The 22,956-nt window shown below is 45.6% G+C and overlaps 1 protein-coding gene across 2 annotated transcripts in view; it reads right to left on the minus strand.

The window, feature by feature from the left end:
• Nucleotides 1-22,956, minus strand: part of ASTN1 (astrotactin 1) — a 636,055-nt gene that overhangs the window by 62,928 nt on the left and 550,171 nt on the right. For both annotated transcript variants that reach the window (XM_085601605.1, XM_085601604.1), the window contains 4 exons: nt 21,679-21,783; nt 20,563-20,751; nt 14,033-14,301; nt 10,052-10,185 (listed from right to left, as the gene is read on the minus strand). In XM_085601605.1, the coding sequence (XP_085457731.1) occupies nt 10,052-10,185; nt 14,033-14,301; nt 20,563-20,751; nt 21,679-21,783 (697 nt within the window). The remainder of the gene's footprint in view (nt 1-10,051; nt 10,186-14,032; nt 14,302-20,562; nt 20,752-21,678; nt 21,784-22,956) is intronic.

Raw genomic sequence — 22,956 nt, forward strand, 5'->3', positions numbered from 1 at the left:
TAGTACACCAGGGGCATCATTTAGGAGTCACCAGGGGACCAAGGAGCTACATTTCAAGTGGACTTGACACCTGCATCACTCTAGTTATACCTACAACAATCCAAGTCACATCTCCTGATCTGTCGTTATGCTCATAGTACTGTCCAGATGTACCTTTATGTGTATTTTCTGCGAGTTACATATATGCTTCTGTGTGTTCAGATGCCTGTATCTGTGTTGTCGACTGTTCATGGGTGTCTGTGTGCAGGGAGTTTCCTGCAGACCTATTCTTTCTATGTGCTTGGAGTCTCTGTCTTTTTTCACCTGTGTGCATTGGGTGCCAGTACGTGTGATGGTCTTTATTTATGAGTAATTGTAAGTCTGTGTGTATGTGTGACTGTGTATTTTGCTTTGTGTGCATGGGCAACCAGTTTGTGTGCATGGGTGGCTGTATGCGATAAATCCATGGAATTGTGTGCCTAAATGTAAGAGGGCTTGTATTCATTGGCATTTGTATGTATATTGGGTTCTGTGCATGATGGCATTTATGTCTCTTAGTCTATTTGCATTGGAAGCTGTTTGCCTTTACGTATGTGTGCATTGGGGCCTCTATGTTGATTGGTATTTCAACCAGTGTGCATGGCTGGCCATATGTGTTTTAGTCTGTGTAAATGAGAGCTGCATGTCTGTTTGTTTATGTGAAAGGGTGCCTGTATGAAGATATGCATGTATTTCTTCCTGTAGATGTGTTGCTCTGTGTGTGCATCAATGCCTATAGGTGGGACATCTCTCTGCCCATCAGTCCCCATGCCACTTTTCCCAGTGCCTTGAGACCCTCACGGGTGCCGAGGAGCAATCCTATTATCTCAGGAACTGCCTATTGCTAAAGAACAAAGAACAACCATGAAGGGTCTGAGTTAGAATTTATATTGATGGACAAAACTTGAAACTTTGAAAGTCTAACCTAAACCTGCAATTTCACAGACTCAACTGACAATATACAGGAGTACACAAGGTATAAAACATTATCCTGCCAACTCCAAGAGAAATAAATGCAAATTATCTGCATGCCACACACTTGTGACTGTCAAATGTTGTGCATGATAATAACGTCAACTAAGGAAACAATTTCAATTTCTACCATCATGTCTTTATGAGTAAGTAGGACAAAAACAGGCAAGCAAGAGGCTGAGGATAAAAACTGCTTGGATGTTTCAGAACATTGATGCAATTGTTTCTCAGTTTGAAGTTATCATTTCTATTGTAAGCAATGCTAATTACAAGATTTAAGACCAACATATTACAAGCAAGTGCAATCAACACCATAAATAGCACAGAATGTAGAATAAAAACAAACCATATCAGCAAGTACCTAATTACAGAATCTATACAAACTGTAGTTGGTAAAGCAAAGGAAAAAGTGCAATTACTTTCAAAGTGCATAATAAAGCAATCACACTCCAGCAATATACAAGAAAATCAAGCATGTTTTGCAAAACAATCACCCTTTCTTCTTGCATCAAGGTGACCCAGGGTCTTCCCTTGTCTGTATCTCCAGCGTTTTCCCATGTTTGTGTCAATCCATGAATCCTAGTGCAGGTGTCTCCCAGTGTCTGTTTATGTCTTCCAGTGTCTTCCCTTGTCTGCATCTCCTAGTCTTCGTGTCTCCCAGTGTCTCTTCGAGCATCCCAGTGTCTGTGTCTTCCAGACTCCAGTGCTTGTGTCTCCCAGTGTTTTCCCAGGTTTGTGTCTATCCAGGAATCCCAGTGTAGGTGTCTCCCAGACTAGTGGCTGTGTATTGCAGTAATCATGTCTCTAAGGGTCTTCCTCTTTCTATGTCTTCCAGTGTGTGTGTCTTTCAGTGTCTTCCTTTGTCTGTGTCTCTCAGTGTTCGTGTGTCCCAGTGTCTTCCTCTCTCTGCAAATCCCAGTCTTTGTGTCTCCCAGTGTCTCTCAGTATAAGTGTCTTCCAGTGTTTGTGTCTCCCAGGGTCTTCCCTTCTCTGTGTCTCCCAGTGTTTTCCCATGTTTGTATCTATCCATGAATCCTAGTATAGGTATCTCCCTGTGTCTTTCAGTATTCATGTCTCTTTCTCTTAGTGTCTTACCTTGTCTGTGTTTCCTAGTGCCTGTATCTCCCAGTCCCTCAGTGTTCATGTCTCCAAATGACTTCCTTTGTCTGTGTCTCTCAGTGTTCATGTCTCCCAGTGTCTGTTTGTGACTCTCAGTCTCTGTGTCGCTCAGTGTTCTTGTCTCCCGGGGTCACTTGTCTGTGTCGCCCAGTGTTTTCCCATGTTTGTGTCAATCCATGAATCCTAATGTAGGTGTCTTCCAGTGTCTGTTTGTGTGTCACAGTGTCTATGTCTTCCAGTGTTTGTGTCTCCCAATGTCTTCCAGTGTTTGTTTCTCCCAGTGTCTTCCTTCCTACGTGTCTCTCAGTGTCTGTGTCTCTCAGTTTGCGTGTCGCCCAAGGTCTTCCCTTGTCTGTATCTCCCAGTGTTTTCCCATGTTTGTGTCTCTCAGTGTTCGTGTATCCCAGTGTCTTCCTTTGTCTGTGTTTTCCAGTGTTTGTGTCTCTCAGTGTCCGTGACTCCCAGTGTTTTCCTGTGTTTGTGTCTTTTAGTATTTGTGTTTCCCAGTGTCTGTATGTGTTTACCAGTGTCTTTGTCTCTCAGTGTTCGTGTCTCCCAGGGTCTCCCCTTCTCTGTGTTTCCCAGTGTTTGTGTCCCCCAGTGTCTTCCCTTATCTGTGTCTCTCAGTGTTCATGTCTCCCAGTGTCTTCCCTTATCTGTGTCTCTCAGTGTTCATGTCTACCAGGGTCTTCCCTTGTCTGTGTCTCTAAGTGTTCGTGCCTCTCAGGGTCTTCCCTTGTCTGTGTCTCCCAGTGTTTTCCCATGTTTGTGTCTATCCATGAATCATAGGGTAGGTGTCTCCCAGTGTTTTCTCATGTTTTTGTCTATCCATGAATCCTAGTGCAGGTGTCTCTCAGTGTTCGTGTCTTCCAGTGTCTCCCAGTGTATGGGTCTTCCAGTGGTTGTGTCGCCCTAGGTCTTCCCCTGTCTGTGTCTCCATTTTTTTCCCATGTTTGTGTCTATCCATGAATCCTAGTGCAGGTGTCTCACAGTGTCTGTTTGTGTCTCCCAGGGTCTTCCTTTCTCTGTGGCTCCCAGTGTCTGTTTGTGTCTCCCAGTGGCTGTGTATTCCAGTGTCTGTCTACCTCTGTCTTCCAGTGGTTGTGTCTCCCTAGGTCTTCCCTTGTGTGTGTCTCCCAGTATTTCCCTGTGTTTGTGTCTATCCAGGAATCCTAGTGCAGGTGTTTCACAGTGTCTGTTTGTGACTTCCAGGGTCTTCCCTTCTCTGTGTCTCCCAGTGTCTGTTTGTGTCTCCCAGAGTCTTCCCTTATACATGTCTCTCAATGTGTGTGTCTCTCAGGGTCATCCCTTGTCTGTCTCCCAGTGTTTGTGTCTCCCAGTGTTTTCTCATGTTAGTGTCTATCCATGAATCCTAGTATAGGTGTCTCCCAGTATCTTCCCCCAAACAGAATTCACAAATATTCGCTGGGAGTGCAGGGGCATAGCTTTCATCGGGCACAGCAGGTGCAGTGACACCAGGGCCCAAAGGTCTGAAGGGCCCACTGAGCCTGGATTGTCTACAATGAAGGGTGAAGGTCATGACCTCTAGGGGATGTGGGCACTTCTCTTGATAGTTACTGTTACAGGAAGGTATGTTTTTGATTTGGATCCAAAGTCCCCTCTCCTCTCTCACTATTGCCTGATTTTCGACAGGAGTATTCTGAAAAGATGTGTGACGCTGCAGGTAGTTCAATCCAATTAGCAAACAGCGCGGGTAGTTTTGTGTTTCCTGTCACACACCTGGACATTCCTCTCCCTACATGCAAAGTGTTGTCTTGCACTGATTGACGGTGTCTCAGATGGAGCGGGCCGCTTGGCAGTCATGACTAGGAGTGGGCGGAATTTGCGAAATCCACTTTCGCAAATTATCGCGAAAATGTTAAAAATTATCGCAAACATGCAGAAGTTTTTTTCCCGCATGTTCGTGAGATTTTCTGCATGGTTGCGGCTCGCCAACTTACCCATGTGGTTGCTCGCGGGCGCGGCCATCTTGTTTTCAGTTGTCTCGCGGTGCATGATCGCGAGAAGAAAGACGTGATCGCGTGACGCATGACTTCACTGCGGGCGCAAACTGTCGCGAGACAGCGCAAATGGCTAAAGCAATACAACATCTCATGGAGAACGCGACCGGATCAAGAAAACTTGTCGGCGAACGCAGGGATTCAGGTAAGGCGATCGCGCGCGCGCGAGAATGTATTATCTTACAGCGCGAGCAAGAAACAAATTATCGTCAAGCTGCGGAATGCAGAAATTTTGACATTTTCGCGCTCTCCGCAGAATGCGAAAATGTCAAATTATCGCATTTTCCGCGAACGGAACAAAATTTTCACCCAGGCCTAGTCATGACATTATATTTCTAAGAGGTGTCTGTCCCTATGTGAAGCCATGCCAAGTGTTTCCCATGTTATCTAGAGAGGTACTGGAGGGAGGACAGACAGTTACGAGCATTCACCAATTGTCGCACCAAAGAGTCCAAGGGACCTCTGAACTTTGTGTCTGCAGCTACTCCCGCCCCCCCACCCCGATGCCCCCCATGCAGAAGTTAGCCTGGAAGAGCCTTGTAACTAGGAATGCAATTTTAATTATTGCCTCACTCACCGTCTCCATAGCTGCCAAGGTTTCAGATTGCTATATGTAACATTTTCATAATATCAGTGCAATTATGAGTGGCATTTCAATGACCATGAGTGACACTTTCTTGTAATCAAAATCAAGCAATGACTACTAGGGAAACTCATCAATATCACAAATTACACCCCTATGAGCGACAAGAAACTCGAAGAAGATCTTAAAACTGGGGCAAAGTGCCATAAATGGAATGGCACTTAAGTGTGAATGTGCGAGGTGCTCTGCTTCTAAACGCCTCGGATCACACTGCCCCATAGGACCTTCAGCCATCCATGGGTTCTGGGCACTCCATTTGCCCTAGAATGACTCTCTCCATAGCTGCCAAGTTTTTAGTTTGCTTATGTGAGGCATTTTCATGATTTCAGTATACTTAGGAGTTACATTCTACAGCCAAATCATTAACACTTTAAGTGACCCTTATCTACTACTGTGCACATTACAATCAATGACTTGCATAATTAAAGTTCTTTCTCAGTCGCAGAAGCAGGGGATGTCATAGCACTATAAATACACAAGTCACTATGCCCTGCTGCGCCAACCAGGGTTCAATTGTTTCTCTCTCCTTAAACACAGACCGACATCTGCAGGAAGACTAATCAAGTGAGGTTTCACAATGTAAAAGTTATTTCTCACTGATTACTTGAACTTGCATTCATCTTTCATTTAAGGAGCGTGCTTTAGATTTAAAGGTGAAAGACCAATGAACATACATACAGAATAATGTCTTTTTTACCCACGTCTTTGCCCCACGCGCCAACACTGCCCCCATTGCTGCTTGACTCACCTGTGCCAACCAGAAATGACTGACAGGGAAGACTGAGGCTGGGCCAGTAGATAATCACATGCTGCAGTGCACTGAGATGCATAGTTTCTGTGTGCTGCCCTTGAGTGAGAAATTACACCCATCTGAGCAACGAGAAACTCCAAGAACATTTTTTAAACTGCAGCAAAGCACCAGAAATGCAGAGGCACTGTGGGACCCTACTGTACCAAACAGGAGGTGGGAGGCCATACTGTCTGCAAATTACCTCATCTTCTATAACGCCCCAGCCCCCACAAAAAACAGGGTAGATCTCCCAGGGGTGGACTTAAGCAGAACCACGTGCCTCATCCTCTCTCTGCAGGAACTGATCAAGCTGTACCACTAAAAAACGAATTTGTGGATTTGGACTCGCCTGACTCCGAGTAACACTTTCACTTACTTGTGAGGCTTGCACTGCAGTTCAGTTTGTGGGCCAGCCGCCCGCCTTTCTCCACAGACTCTTGGCCGCTGTAACACTAGTCTCTCCCTCGGCAAACGTGCATGGTGCATCACCGGTCACCCCCGGCATCAGACTCGCTCAGTCAGTGCCCCCGGCCCGCCGGACCTGCAGTTACACTGCGCATGATCATTCCAGAGTGCCCTGCCCTACCCTGAGACTGAATACTAGGAAGCTGCACGCTGCGCAGCATTTAATTTATTTGATTAAACTGATCGGGGTGGGCGGAATAATGTTTAAACTATGTCTACATCCAATGATTACTGGTGGTAATCTAAACGTTGCTGTTTTATTTAACAATTGCTGTTTGAGTGCTGCTGGCAAACCAATGCAGCGACTACTGTGTGCTGTGGGGGCCCCTCGAGCTTGGGCCCCCCCCCGCAACGCGGGGGCTGTGGGGGCCTTTGTTTCGCCCCTGGCCTAAAGAGGTTTGAACTCGTCGGAGAGTGTCTCCGTCTCTCAACTAGGTCTGAGGGGGTACAACAAAATAAAACAGACAGCACCACACTGCCCCTGCACTCATCTTTGCTTTGGGGGGGCTTCGGCCTGACTAAGCAGAGAATAATTACTTCTTATTGTGCACAGTGCACTCACTCTGCCTGCAGCAGCAGCCACGATGTCACTTGAAGAGTTCTGGTGCACGGGGCCTCACAAGGAAACACGCAGCAAAGAAATATTTTTTTCCCTGCAGTTACTTTTCGGAACAAAAAATGGCACGTGTGATTGAGCTGGGCATGCGCAGATAACAGATGAATTCAGAAGTTTAGTGCGCATGCCATGCCCATCTCAACCACAAAATTACAACATTTCAGCCAGAGATTATTTTTTTACCTGGAGGGAGTGGGGCCGAAGCAGGCAAGGACTGCTGAACTGGACGGGTTGTTTAAAAAAAAATACAGTATGGGTAAATCACAAAATGCATTGTGCTTACAATGATTAGTAGCTGGGACTTTGCAAGGGGGCCCCTTGTGAGGTGGGGGCCCTGGGCCAAAGCCCACTTTGCCCCTGCCTTAAAACATCTCTGAATCCAGGGTCGCCCCCGTGTTCTTGGCACTGCATTTGAGACCCCTGGAGCTAGGGATTGCAGAGGTAGTACGGGTTCACAAGGGGCAAACCAGGGGTCGCAGCTGCAACTCTTGCAACCCCTAAATGACTCTGATGAGTGTAAACACTCAATATGTGCTCATCGATGAGGCTGTGGCAGCCCAGCCCTGATTACACTGGCTGTGTGCCTTAGTGTGTACACTGGTGCAATCCCACACATGTTATGTGCAGAGTCATGCAACAAGCACGCACTCTATATGTATATATGTGAGTGTGTGTTCACCACGCCTTACATGCAGTGGGTGCCTATGTGAAGGTGCACACTGCCATAAGACCTGCACACACGTGGTGTAGGTCTGTAAGTGTGCACTGGTCAAGTATATCTGGAAAACATTGGTTTATGTTTATTACTCGGTACCGAGCCAGTTTTGAGCACTGTCACCACCTCAACTCTTTACCTAACTAGGTTGCATGAGTGTGCACGGTTACAGTATGTTAACTCGGAGTAGGCTATGATGATAGTAAAAATAGTACTCCTGTGCACTGTGGCAGAGAAGTATTACAATATTTCATTAATTTCCCTTCAGGACTGCAAATGAAAGCGACAGGTTTGCAACGGATTTATTTAAAGATTGTGATGTAAAATGCACCATGAGATATGATTTTTTCCAAAACGTGTTTCTTGGCAGAGCCCTGCCCCGATGTCAACATAAAGATGGTTGTTTGCTCGCAATGCTCCCTGGCTCCGTGCTAGGGTCCACTATGAGAATTTTGGCAAACATTTGGGGGGATTCCAGTTGGCCTCGCTGAAAGTCATTCATGTTGAAAATTCAGAAGAAGTGAATTTGTGAGGAAATGGTCAACGCAGTTTGATTTTCAAGTTTGTTTTTCATGACAACCATGTAAACCTCCCTGGCGCCACGGGCAACGAAGAGCAGATTTACATCTATTTTATAGAGTGGACTTTGAACAAATGGTAGTAGGGGGGAAGTTTGTTGCCTCTTCTCTGCGAATAGTGTTGCCTCGGTCATCCTACTGGTAAGTCTGCCTTTGATGGGAGAACCGTTAAGGTGAGGGCGGGTCAGTCTTTAATTTGCACAATAATCATGCAGGGGCACAAAGCTTTTCTTAGGGCCCCCCTCGAGCCTTGTCAGAGGCTCTTTCACGGTCCTAAGTCAAAATGTAATATGGATGCTCCTTCTGTTTTTGCCAGGTGCAACTAGCACCTGTTTCGAAGTATTAAAAATGAATGTGCGCTAGGAAAGGGAAACCTTTGTGTATGGCGCCATCCAGTGATCTGGCCACATAAGCTGCCTTATTATTATATAAGATCACAAGGTTGCTGGAGAGCAGGGCCGGACTGGCTGTAGAGAGCATCGGGCGTTCTCCTGGGAGGCTGGAAGGGTGGGGGCCAGTTTTGGAGCGGTGGGGGCTGGTTTTGTTACTAAAGCTGGTTTTTGCAGTGATGTTGCAATATCTGCCCCCCAGTAATAAAAGCAGCAGTGGGGGCCGGTTTTGTTAAGCAGCCTGGAGCAATTTTGTCTGATTGCCCCACCACCCCCACAGGGAGTGGGGGCTGGTCAGACAAAATTGCCAGGGCTGCTTTGGGTTTCCAGTCCGGCCCTGCTGGAGAGGCCCTGGGAAAGAGCAAGACCAGGACATGAAGCCCCCTCTGCCACACTTTGTAACAGCCCTGCCCCCACCGGTGCTGCCAAATGCCAGGGTTGCAAAATACCAAAGGCTCCGTAGTCTCCTTTCTACTTCATGGCTCTTTCTTCCACCACCCAACATTTCCTGTATCCCCATCGCACTCTGGCAGGTTTCATTTTGTGTCAGTGCGTTCTCCCTTTTGTAACTGTGCCCCTATCTTTATCTTCCCTTTTCTGTTCCATTTGCCATTTTCTTTATCTCTTGCTCTGGGTCTAAGTCTGATGATATATATATATGTTCTGGTCCCCCCCCCCCCCCAAAAAAAAAAAAAACAAGTACCAGGGCTCACTGCCTGCAACCAACAGCACAAATCAAACACTGAAGCAGACTTTCAGGGGCATGAAGGGCTCTGCTGCCATCTCTTTTGTGGTATTGTGCCCCATCACCTTCCTGACATCTACCTGAGGGCTTTACCCCTTGTTGCACTTTTGACATACCCTCTTGCCATTATACCATGTGTCCATGGATGCCCTTATTCAGCAGCGTAGCACTGGTCTGCCCGGCCCTCCATCTAGCAAGCTGGTGCCATGCTTACCTGCTCAGCCGCACCATCTTCCCTGCCAGCAGGACTCAACTGGCCACTCTGGCTTTCCCCTGAAGGCTGCTGCCTTAGGGGCTGCTTGCAGAGTGGGATGGGCTGCCATGTTAAAGCTAAGCTCCCTCATGGTCCTTTATTTGGCATGGTGTCCAGTGGCGTAACACAGGCCCCTGCAGCCCCTGCAACCCCTGCAGCACAGCCCAACCAACCCCCGGCGAATGAATATCTGAGAGATATGGAAGACTCAGGGCAATTCAATGTGTTCTGCGGGGGGGGGGGGGGGGGCATATTTTTATGAATATTTATGATATGACACTGATGCCCTCCTGCAGTCTGAGGCTAATTCGAACAATTGTGCCAGGTGGAAAGGGCAGACAGAGCACATTGGTGAGATCAGTGACCATGGGCAAAGGCCAGCCGGTGGGACAGTGAGCTTGGTTAGAAGACAGTGGGCAGCAGGAGAGGACAGTGTATATGGGAAAAGAGCAGTGATGCAGGAAAGGCAGTTGACCCAAAGAGAAGTAAGTGAAGGCCGAGACAGGACAGTGGACATGTACATGGGGCAGTTGATGTGGGGGGTGAGGAGGGAGGAAGCAGAACGGAATGTAAGGACTAGGAGAGGAAAGCGAATTTGAGGAGAGGGAGGCAGGTTTAAGAGGATAGTGGGCTTGGGAAAGGACCATTAGACGGGATGGAATGGAGGTAGGTGAGCAAGAAGGCAGAGCAGGAGACGGGAGAACGTGGCAGCGTGCACGTGACCTACACAGGCTGCGGCAGGGGCGCACAGGTGGGCAGACCATCCAGACCAAAGGCACTTGCGTCACAGCGGCACCAGTCTTCAATGACGTCTCCACTTCCAGAGCACCAGAGCGAGCTCAGCATGGCCTCCTGCAGCAACTGAGAGAGAGAGGATGGAGACAAGAGCCAGTTACACTCTACAGTAAGCACAGCGCTTCGCATCCTGTGCTCTTCAACGTAGGCAGTCGCCTTCCTCCCCACTTCCCTTCGGCCTAACAAGAGAATGAAGGCACTATTCTAGGTCTGTTTACCCAAGCCTCAGACCGAGGCTCCCCACAGTACATCAGTCTCTAATGGGCCAGAGGTTTACACAGACCTCATCAAAGTCTACACCGAGGGGTGGGGTGGGGCTTATTCACAAGCTCCTTCCGCCGCCAGCCCGTCACTTTTTCTCAGTGGCGCAAGGGACTTGCATTGGCCCGTGCAGGTAAAAGCGGTGGTGCCGGGTTGGGGGGAAGGATTCGACAAAAGACCTTCAGGGAACATTAAATAAATAATTGATTTTCCACCATCGTCGTCTGTTGTAATCCCCCCCCCCCCCCCCACCCCCACCTGCCCCCATCGCCCTACGGCTCTTACCTGCACGGGCTGCTGCCTGTGCAGGTAAGACTTTCTTAATATTTATATAATATATAAGATATTTAATAAGCCCCCTGCGTAGAAATCATTGGTGCAGCATCCATGATATGCTAATGTTACTTGTCTTAGACCTCACCCAATGCCATTTGCAAACCGACCACTAAATGTCACAGTTGGATCAGTGATTTACTCCTCTACCCCAGAAAACTCTTATTGAGCTTCAAATGTCTTCGAGTCGGCACTAGATGACATTTTCTGGACCATTCAGATCAATCACCACTGCCATACTTCAAACTGAACACCAGGGGGCGCTGCTGCACAAATCTATGTCAGTTCTTTCGAGGTATTAAAGAACATTCAGTGACTTGAATATCAAGAGTCAGACAAAAAAACGTTTTTGAATGGTGTTATTTTATGTCCTTGGTGGTGAGATGAGGCAATGCTTGCTCCAAACAGCTTTTACTACCCTAATATGGAAACAGAGATCCTCATTTCCAAGCCTCTTGCGCCACTGGTGCGTCTCATTTTTTGATGCTTCAGCGGCACAGTGTGCCTGTCCATATTTACAAGGGCTGGTAAAGTCACCCTGCGTGACTTTTCACGGCCTAGTAAATATGGGCCCCTTTCATGCAATTCTCTGCGTGAAAGGGGTGCTCCATGGGTGTTGCTGTGGGTTGTTTCCACACAACATCCATGCAACCTGACACATTCCCAGATTTACAAAGTGTTGTAAGCCTATGAATACGTCAAAATCCTATGCCTCCCCAGGGGAGTTGTAGGAGTGGCGCAACAGGGAGAAATTCCTTTATTTCTCCTGTTTTTTGCTCTTTTTATGTGTGCTGCATTTCACAGCACCCTTAGAAGGAGCAAATCGCCTGTAATGATAGTTTATGTGCAGGAACGGAGGTGTCGCTTCCTGCACAAAAACAATTATCCCTGCAACGCAGGTACCCTTGCACCATCGCCCAAGGGCGTACATTTACAGACAGCACATCCCTTGTAGTTTCTGTGACAAGCAACCATTTGCCACTGCCTACAGTGGTAAAACAGCACCAGCCGCGGTCGGTAGTAGGAGTAACTGCAGGGCGGTGACGTGGGGTGGGGGGGTAGTAAACTGTAGATTACGGAGGTTTACAGGTAAGTTAACATATAAATTGATAAAACGAATTGCGTTGCGTGCACTGCATCGCACTTGGGGATGCAGTGCACGCAATGAAATTCGTTTTATTAATTTATATGTTAATTTACCTGTAAACCTCCGTAATCCATAGTTTACCACCCCCCACCCTGCCCCTCCCCACGTCACCGCCCTGCAGTTACTCCTACTACCGGCCGCGGCTGAACAGCACTGCTGCAGCCACCCTTCAACTACTTAACACACCATTGAGCCCACAACTGTGGAAAAGGCTGTCTGTTAACTTGGAGCCTACAATACTGCCTTTCTGTGATACAGCCCCACGTTTCATATTTGTACCTTACACTCCCAGACTTTCCCTTCTTGAACATTTGATAGCGATATCATGGTGCAAATGGGGTTGTCAAGCAATTCCACACCTTGACTTCAATATCATGGTAGGCCATGTATATAAAGTTTGCGATGGTGCAAAACACAGAAATAATCTATTTGCTCTGTGTTTGCTGCTTTTTTTCACTGAGAAATAGTGCAAAACAATGTGTCCCGATTCATATTCTAGGCAGGTGAAGAGCACAGCAGTGCTGTGGGGAATGGTGGCTGCTACCCGCTCTGCTATGAGCTGGACGAGGGGCTGGGCTGTGCCTTTTCCCACAGTTAGTGCATGTGGTTTCACAGGGTATAAATCCAGGGGCAGATTTACAAGCCCCTTGCGCCTCTTTTACGCCGCCGTTGCGTAACTTTTGTGACACAGCGGCGGTGCAAAGCCAGCGCCATGCTGCGGGGTATTTACAACGTGACGCATCTGGGAGATACATCACGTTGTAAAGCTCTGCGCCAGAAGTAGGCGTTCCTGTGTAGATTTCACTCAGTCACTTTTGAGCCCATGCTGCGTCAAAACCCTGCGCCTGCTTGAAGCAGGCGTAAGGATTGACGCAGCATTGTAAAAATAGGGCACCCCAGAGCCTTGTGGAGCTGCGTCGCGCTTGCGACGCAACTCCAGCAATGCTCTGCCTTTACGGCACAGATGCGTCACGCATCCGGCCATTTTTTGCCCCATGGTGCGCCGCATTGTAAATGCGGCACATCCATGGTGGCGGAGCCGTGACTCACAATAACTGGCGCATCCCTTCTGATATGCAGGGATGCGTCAGTTATTGTAAATCTGCCCCCCAGTGTTTAATTTGTGAAAAAACGTAAGTGATAGGGCCCCATTTATTACACAAGAGGTCACTGTGCAGTGCACCGCTCACAGCTTCAGGCAAATATGCCAAATGCCAGTGTCATCAATGTCTACACTGAACAGATGCCACAATTTCTAAATTTCCATCTCACCCAATAAAAATACCAGGTTGCCCATGCTACAAGAATGACCTAAGCGACCTGATATTTTATTTTTTTATGTATAATCCATTGTTGCAATCTGTTTCTGATGTGCTCTACTAAAAATAGACAGGCTGTGCCACCATGTGGAAGATTGTCAAAAATAAGTGTCAGGATTAAGAAATGTGTAGGTGCAGAGAATCAGAAAACACCAGTACAAATTAAGCACTGTATGAATCTACACGTTTAAAACCTAGCACAAGGTTTCTGGACCCGGAATTAACAGGTCCAGTTTTTGCGGATTCAGCAATCCAGAGTCTGGAAATACCATACCACACAGAATCAGCAAGAGTGGTATCCCGGCTAGGAATTGCACTCGGGTGACTCATAAATGACAGCATTATTCTATGGAAGGAGGCATAGTGGGAAGCCAGGCATTACTACTTTTTCTCCAAAGCTTCTGTATTTGGACTATTGGGTTTGTTGGTAAATTTTAAGGGAGTGTGGTCACATTTGTGTTTTGCTTCATCTCAGATACTTCCATCATCTCATGCACGCTTTGACTTTGAGTTTGACCAAGAGGCATTGCCTCAGGGAACCCAGATCATGTCTATCATCTGACTGTTCCTGCATTTGGGGCTATCTGCTGGAACATGTAACACTTCTAATCCCCTCTGGTATCAATACTTGGCCAGTGAAATCCTCATAATGATTTTTTTAAATGTCTTGATTGGTGTATAAATGTTGCATACAGAAGATCAGATGATAATCAGGATAATTCACCATACTGTTATATGAAAAATGACAATCCTTACAATATTTGTGTGTATTATACCAGCACCCTCTATTTGTGCATTCTCAGTCTACATACTTATTCACCACCCTACGCCCATGCTTTGGCGCCTTCCTTACCCTCTGTGTGGCATTGTTGGTGACCAGTTCGTAGATGGGCACAGCCTTGGTGACCTCAAGCAGCACGGGCTCTGCAGGCATGTCGGGGTTGGAGGTGACATGGCAGAGCTGGCAGTAGGAGGAGCAGCGCCCACGACTTTGGCACTCCATGCGCACCCCAGCTGCCATCCTCTTGGTGCCCGCCTCCAGCAGGCTGTTGATGTACTCTGGGAAGGTGAGTACCTTGGGCTCCCGCTCACGCTCCTCGGACTCGTCTGACGGGGAGTTCCCTGAGGGACAGAGTGGCAGCAAGACTGAGATATGGGGAGCCAAACTATTTATTTATTTTATATATGGCACATACTTTACCCAGAGGTATCAGAGCACTTTTCAATAGAGCGAAGTAAGTTACATAAGGAAAGAGAGTAACATGGTGGTAGGTATCACTACTTATATATACAACAGTTACTTGTGGTGAAAGTTACAGACTAATAAATTGCAAATTCACTAAAGATTACATATTATGAAAAGGTGGGAGATTAGGGTTACACAACATACACAACACATATTTACAAAATTGAGACAGAGGGTCTTAGTAGCTCTCGTGAATGTCATGAACAATCAGGGTCATGACCTGGCATGAGGGGGCGTGTGCCTGTTGGAGAGCTTGGCACGGAGAGTTATTGACCAAAGTGTCTTTGGAAGGGGAGATTTTTATGATCTGTTTTGAAAATCCCGAAGGAAGCTGTGGTGCGAGTGTCTGGAGGTAGCGAGTTCCAAATTCTAGTCGCATTACCTGAGAAGGATTGCGCTATAAGTCTTTCCCTTTTGAAAGCTGGAGGTTCGAGCAGTAGATTTTCACCATTAAGTGAAGGTCTGGAGCCGCCTGATATTTTGAGTTTGTTGGCCAGGTAGCGAGGGGTGGAAGTGTGTATGGCTTCATGGGTGATGCAAGCAGTCTTATATATTGACTAGCTTCAATGGGAAGCCAGAGAAGAGAAATCAATATGGGTCTAATTTGATCGCTTCTCTTGGCCCCACATACGAAATGCGCCGCTGAATGGAGGATGGATTAGGCGGGAAGGGGTGCAGGATAGACACGGGAAGAGGTGGGCCAAGGACAGATGGGTCATAGAGGAAGAAGGCGCAGACAGAGGGGATGAAGCCGGGGACAGAGCATGCAGGGTAGAGAAATGCTGGGACAAAGGCAAAAAAGAGAGGAGTGCATGGTGCAGAGTGAGTTGTGACACAAGGTGGGGTAAAGTGCAGGGCAGAGGAAGAGTGGGTTGCAGGAGAGAGTAGGAATAGGCTGTATGACTTGCATGAATGGGTTGCAGAGGAGAGAGGGTTCTAGAAGAGGAATAACGTGTAGGGCAAAGAGAAGATTAAAAATCAGTACAGTTCTGATTTGACTACATGGACAAATGGTTGATGAAAATCTTAAACCACCCAATCTGTTTATTTATATTTTGCATCAATATTTGTCTACTTTTAAAAGATGAAACTATAATCTTTTACATTTTATGCTTCTACTTTTGTAGACGTGCACCTTGCATCTGAATTGGGCATGTGATGCCACGTAAATCTGTGTTCCAAGCACAGAGCGCCTCTGGACACTGGGTTTGTGCCATTGCTATATCACTATCGCCCAAAAAAAGTATCATAAAAATTATTGAAATGCAACAATCATTAGAGGAAATCTAATATAAATCATTAAAAAGGAAAAATTAAATCTACAAATCATCACTAAATGTAGACAAAAATGGAAGCTTACTTCTAAAAGCAAAACTTAAACAATGCATCAGTAACATTGACTCCACACTAAAGGCAATAAGAATGAGACAAAAAACAAAACAGATCAATAATGTAATAAAAACTAAAATTATTTGTGGCAATGCTGTCAAGGATCAATACAAATCATCATCAACGCTATCACTAAAAGTAAAAATCATTGGCAAAATTTACAGAACTTGAACAATGACAATGAATGCAAAGGTAAAATTTTCATGTAGAACGTGGCACTAAGGATAGTCAGCAAAGTTCTTTGAAAGCTGAATACACACAGTAAATACCCCCCCCCAAAAAAAAACAATATGTAACTAGATAAATCGGCAATATAACTATGAGTCATCTTTAAAGCTAATACAATTAAAATCATTAATAGAATAATTAATCAAAAACACCACAAATGTGGCACTAAAATGTATTATCATTAAGTTCATGAAAACATAAAATTCTCACAGAGAACACAGCTGAACGTATCAGTGAAATTAATGTTAAAACTACAAATAATCAATAAAAGAATGTTAAAATAATGCCCAGTAATGAAAAAAGAAATTAAAACTAAAGCTACCATTCAACACTCACAGTAACGATCACAAATAAAACTAATTAAAACTACACGTAACAATTATCTCTGACACTAATTCTACAAATTAGGAATAGAACTGCAGCCAAATTTACAACTCAGTGCTTAAATTGGCACATACTCCAAAGCAACAATAAAACTTTAACTGACATAAAAACTAAAGATCTGGAAAGAACAAACTACTAGTCATAATTTAAGCTACAAATCCTAACGAAAAAGAAGCATCTGGAATAAAACTTAAGCGAATACTACAAATCATGTGTAAAGCTGACTCTAAAACTGGAAATCATCAATATATTTGTAATTAAAGCTACAAATAGAAAAAAATTAAACAAACTCTGTAAGAAGTGGCAAAAACGAATAAATTAAAATTCAATTATAATAATGGAGATTTCACATGCTGCAGTCTTTGGGGCAGCCTGGCAACCACATCTCAAAAGATGACAGAGGTATAAAATGGAATGTCCGCAAAGCAAACTAATGCACATTCTGCAGAGGCCTCTGTTAATTACATATGCCCTCCCTGCAATATAGCTTGAATTACATGATTTCAGCTCTTAATTTGTAAAAGAATAAGTGCTAGGGCACTAGGTTTTGCTCAGAAGCCTGCGGCCTGCACTCCTGAATATTGAGGGTGCTGATAACAAAGGCTGCATAGTCTTGATTCCACGTCATTCCTTTTTCACCCACCACCATACCTTCAATAACCCTCTATCTCACTCTTTCAGGTATCTTTTCAACTTTGCTTTCTTTCTTTGTCACTGTTTTGCCATCTTTCTCTTCTTTCCCCATTTTGTGTTTTTTTCTTTCTTGCCAAGGATCAAAGGGGCATATTATCAAGCCAGGCGATAAAATTATCGCCGCTTAAGCGGCAGAAAACTGCCGCTAAAACGGAGATAATGGGCTTGATAATATGCTCTATGGAATTCCAATTGAAGCCCATGTTAAACGTCCTTCACATTTAACATGGGCTTCAATTGGAATTCCATAGAGCATATTATCAAGGCCATTATCGCCGTTTTAGCGGCAGTTTTCTGCCGCTAAAGCGGCGATAATTTTATCGCCTGGCATGATAATATGCCTCAAAGTCTGGTGAGAAAATTAAGTGGCATATGTACAACAGAATGGCGGAGTGTGGCGTTAAGCAAAACCTGCAATTGCCACGCACCGCCATTCAGAAAAAGGGGAGATGCGCCATATTTACAAAAATACTGTGCACCCCTGCATTTGCCCTAGCGCTGGCACTAAAATTAAGCTGCACCATAGTGCAAGGGTGTCTGCATTGTGGGAATGATTGTTTATGTGCAGGAAGGTGTGCCTTCCTGCACATAAACAATCACAAATGGCGATTTGTAACTCCTGTGTGTGGTGCATTGTGCAGCACACATAAAAGTTGAAAATCATAATTTTTTTAATGATTGTTTATGTGCAGGAAGGGACACAAACATACATGCCGTTTTTCTGTTTCTATGTGCGCTGCACAATGCAGCACACATCAAAACAGCAAAATTAAGCGTTTCTCCATGTTAAGACCAGGTTTTCCTTGGTCTTAATTTTGACGCTGCCCCATAATTATGCCACCCTTGTCAATATGGGGCAGCGTCAAAATCAATGGGTGTTGCGGTAGAACTCCCACGGCAAAATCCATTGACCTACCCTTTCACGCTAAGTATAGCGTGAAAGGTTGCCTTATTTACAAGGCGGCGTTAAGCCACGTTAATTGGCTTAACGCTACCTTGTAAATAAGGTGAAGCCCCTATCACCACAGGAACGTCGTAAAAAGTGATGTTCCTGTAGCGATAAGGGCTTGTAAATATGCTCCTAAGAGTGGGTCTTCCACCTGCAACCACCAGCTCAAATTAAGCGCAGCCGTGGCATATACTGTATAGTTATGGATTTACCGCACTTGCTGTCTTTAGCTTCATTTGCTGCAGTTTGCAGATTTCAACCAAAAAAAGTGTTTCAAGCTCATATGGATCAATAGTTGTCAATACAGAATTCTGGTACACTTGGTGCAATGCAGTGTCAGACACTTTACAAAAATACTAATTCGGTGATTCGTTTGCTCAGGGTAGATGTCCCCAAATTGATGCACTGGGCCCAGCTTTTGTTTGCAGCAGGAACAACTTTCTTACATACTAAATGTATTTCAGGGTGGAAACAGTTTGTCTGTGTCATGTAAATGTTTTGTTTCATCATTCATTTAACCACTTTGTTGCGGCGCCAATTCCGCCGCAGCGCTGGGGGGGTTTGGGGGGTTTGCGGCGCCGCTATGCTCATGACGGAACCACGCCGTCATGAGTCACGGGCGAGCTGTGCTCATGACGGAGTGGTTCCGTCATGACTCCACCCACTTGCGCTAATCGCCCGCACAGGCGGGGATTTAGCGTCGCGTGGGCGGAGCGGCCGCCAACGGCCGCAGCATGACGGAACCACTCCGTCATGAGCACACGGCGCCCGTGGCTCATGACGGAGTGGTTCCGTCATGAGCGGGGAATGGGTTAAATGAAGGCTATGCCACAGACACTGTTCTCAAAAGAGTTATTTCAAGAGATAAATCATAATACAGAAACATCCCTGATAGTTTACTTATTTTATAACTACTGTCTTGTATTTCACTGTGCCTCCTAATGACACACTTAGCATTATACATGTGTAATATACATGTTCAAAGTTTACAAGTGATGGTCTTAATAATGTTGCATTCTTATGTTACTGTAGAAGAGAAAACCATTATTAGCTGGTGAAAACAATTTGTAAAAGAGTCCGGTGAAGGTGTATACTATGCTTTACAAAGAGACCTTTGTCCTTTGCAAAGCGTTGTGATCCCTTTTGTATAAATGTGTGCTGAAATGAGAAAAGAGCAACGTAATACTGCCACAGAATGTGTGGAATAAGGACGTACATTTACTTTTTTGTGCTGCATAATTTGGAAAGTCCAGCCGCATAATTTGACCTTTTACAATGTATAATTGCAGTGAAGCTGGATATATCCTAGAGGGGTGCAGTGGGCTAATGCACCTCATGCTGAGCTCAGCATGTAACCTGGGGGTTACTGTTTACAACCAATGTGTGATAGCTCAATACGTTATTAAGTTAGAGGAGAGGAGTTGGCCTAATGGCTAGGGCATTTGACCTCGAATCTGGGGAACTGGGTTTGAGTCTCGGCAATGACGCTGAACATCCTGTAATTCTGGGCAAATCACTTAATCTCCCCGTGCCTAACAAAAATGAATGTGTCCTCATGTAACGCAACTGGTGTTATGTAAAGCGCTCTAATACCCAATTCAGGTCAAGTTCACTCTATATGAAATTCAGTAAAAAATGCACCTCCTACACAGACCTACATGCTTCCAGCGTGTTACTAGTTTGACTCTCAGCTGGACAGACTCACGGACATATTTATGACCCCTGTGGCGCAGGAAAACAAGTCACCTTGCTGTGCTGCCCTGTGTCACAGGGAAAGGTGTATTTATCCAATACCGCACATCCCTCTCCTGTCTCCTTGTGCTGGTGCCATTTTCGCAGGCTGGCTCCAATGCAGACACTGTTGCACCATGTGCCAAGGGTTCCTGTGTAGTAGGCAGGATTGTTTTTGTGCAGGAAGGGACACCTTCCTCTACAAAATGAATCTTGAGGGGCCCTTTCCTCTTTCTATGTGTGCTGCAGTATGCAGCACACATAGAAAGAGGAAATAAATTAGGAGAAATTAAGATATTTATCTTCGTTAGGCCTGACCTGGGGAGGCTCATCTTTTTGGCGAATTCCCTGGTTGACCAGATTTGGTAAATCTGGGAATGCATAAAAAAACATTGAAGTTGGGTAAGAACACAAACACAATGTCCATGGAATACCTCCCTTGTGCAGAGTAATGCAACACAGTGATTTGCACTGCATTGCATTGCTCCATATTTTTCAAACCATTCAAAGCCACGCGTGGCTTTGTGTAGCTTAAAAAATATAACTTTAGATTTGCTACGCTCTTGCACCACCTTGCGGGGTGCAAGAGCAATGCAAACCTGGTACCTGGTCATTAATATGGCCCTCAGTCTTTCCTTCTCTTGAGGATGTTAAAGGGTGAAGCTGAAGTTAAGGGGGGGTGTTGGGCAGGTGAAAGCACACATTCATGCATTCATCGTTTCCCCAGAGATTGCTCTAGTTGTTCTTCCGATGAAATCTTTACCTTTGCTGATATCCTCGTATTCTAGCCGGAGCTGACGCTCCACCTGCTTGTTGGGGTACCAAATAGAGCACGACTCCTCAAACCCGTACAGAGCCTCCTGGATGTAGTGGTTGCCAAACTGGTCGAGCAGCGCCACAAAATCACTGCGGGAGGTTGCCCCGTCCAGGGAGTGCAAGGCATGGCTGAAGGCTGCAGAAGGCAAGAGGACAAGTAAAAACATAGCATTTGTAGAGATCAGTGAAGAAAAACATAAGACTTGGGGCATATTTATGAGAGCTTTGTGTCATGCTTACACCATACGACGTGGTATATTCACAACGCAATCCTCTAAGTCATATTTATGAAGCCAGTCAAAGCCACTTTTCATGGCTACAAAAAAATGAGAAATGCAAATGTAGCACAAATCGCTGGGTAAATACGGCTCATTCCTGCCCTTTGCCTGTGATGCCGGGCAAAGTAACTTGCCGTGCTGCCCTGTGCCACAAATTTCGTCAATATGCACCCCCAGTGGCTATTTTATCAAGCATGATATAATTTGATCCTGGCTTTCTCACTTGACCAAATGTATGGACTTTGACAAATCACTTTATTTTCCTATACTGTAGCATGTGCCTAAACGTCAATTACTTATAATTCTGCTAACCTCCAGCATTATAGGACATATACCAACAAACAGGACATTTGGGGTGTCCCCTCACCCAGAAAAACTTTTCCTGCCTAATAACCTCCGAACCCTCATTGTTATGAGTCAAAGAAGGGACCCTGAGCAGCCCTGTGCTGTGCCTGTACAACTTAAAGGCTGCACCGAGGCTGAGATACCTGTGTCATCTGAAAAGCGTGTTTAGAAAAAACACAGTGATGTAGAGTTTCCAATATCAGCGTTTTAAAATGCAGTGCGATCTGTCTCAGCTGAAGCGGCTTAATTTTACAAGCACTACAAGCTTGGACTACTGTTCCTTGTCCTACTGATATCATAAAAGGGACAGGCAGTGACAGGAAGGCAAGGGAAATGATGGATAATTTGCTAGGGGACGGATAAAATATGGTGCGTGTGGTGAGCATGTATCATGGAAATTGTGGAGGAGGCAGATTGGCAAAATATTGGGTTTTACCCACCTTGTGATATTGAGCCCTGGTTCAGCCGGACATGGTACATCACAGAGCGGACCTTCCAACGCTGCAGCAGGGGGTATCCAGACACCTCGCTGAAATTGACCATTCCTGAAGAAGGAAACAGAAATATCATGACAGGCCGAAACAGGTCAACTGCATTGGAAGATGGTATTATCAGCTGGTAAGCATCCGTTCGCCCCAGAAACTATCACTGCGATGACACATCAAAGGAGGATTGTGCGCTATATGAATGCCAAGAGTGACATGTGAACAAGTATTTACGTCCCAGGGCATCTGGTGTGCATGTCTATACTAAGCTGAAAATGGCCAAGTCGAATCACTGAGGTATAATGGTAAGTCAATGGCATACATCTTTCCATGAGATATCAGGACCTTACTGTAGGGAACTCATTAGCATCTGGAAACAGCCCGCTAAGACTGTCTATAGCCAGACACTAAAAAGCAGTAATCAAGACAGTTGTCTGAGGGTACTAATAGAGCCAATTTCGGGACTGCGTAGCCTGGTAGCAGGGTAGCGGATTCTATTACAGGACCAGAGGCTTCAGATTATGCTATCTCTTTCTTTACTGTAAAACACAGCAGCCAATTAAAACATTCAATTAGTTAATACAAACTACATTGTCCATGATGCTTTGCATCAGTCACGCCTTCTTAGCCCTCCATAAGAGCCATGAGCAAAGTCCCATCATCCTCTTTCTTTGCTGCTCACAGCAAGAGCTAAGTACTTCCTCTATATTGCTTCTGGCAGCATCGTGATTATTCTGTTTTGACAGACGCTTTACGCTATGATTAATCTAAAATTGCATGATTGGATGCATATAATCGTGTAGCCTTTTAGCTTGATAGTATTTGTGTTTTTTGATGTTTATGGTTACCGTAGTTACATTGGGATTGCGTGTGTTGCGCGCAAAGACTGGGCTTTGTCCCGAGTGCCAGCGCTGCTGGATCGTTGTGTTTGCAATTGTAAGAAAAGCGCGCTACTCAGCGCAAGTGTACCGGACCATTTCGGGAGTTATTTTGGCCGGTTACCGGCCGTGCGCTAGGCGCACTGGTGTTCTGTGCTCCCCTCATCGCCCGTTCACAACGTTGGAGCCGTGTGGTTCACGGCCGACGTGCGCAGCACAAGCGAGCCCATTGGGCTCCTTTTGGGCTTCTTTTGGGCTCGTGTTGGGCTGCGCACATTGTGCTCATCATGCATTCAGCATATTCACTGTGATTTCTGTCTGAAAGTTGGTTGGAGGTGACACCTGATCGGCAGCA

Source organism: Triturus cristatus, chromosome 4_2 (assembly GCF_964204655.1).
Source record: "Triturus cristatus chromosome 4_2, aTriCri1.1, whole genome shotgun sequence".
In the NCBI taxonomy this organism is placed as follows: Eukaryota; Metazoa; Chordata; class Amphibia; order Caudata; family Salamandridae; genus Triturus; species Triturus cristatus.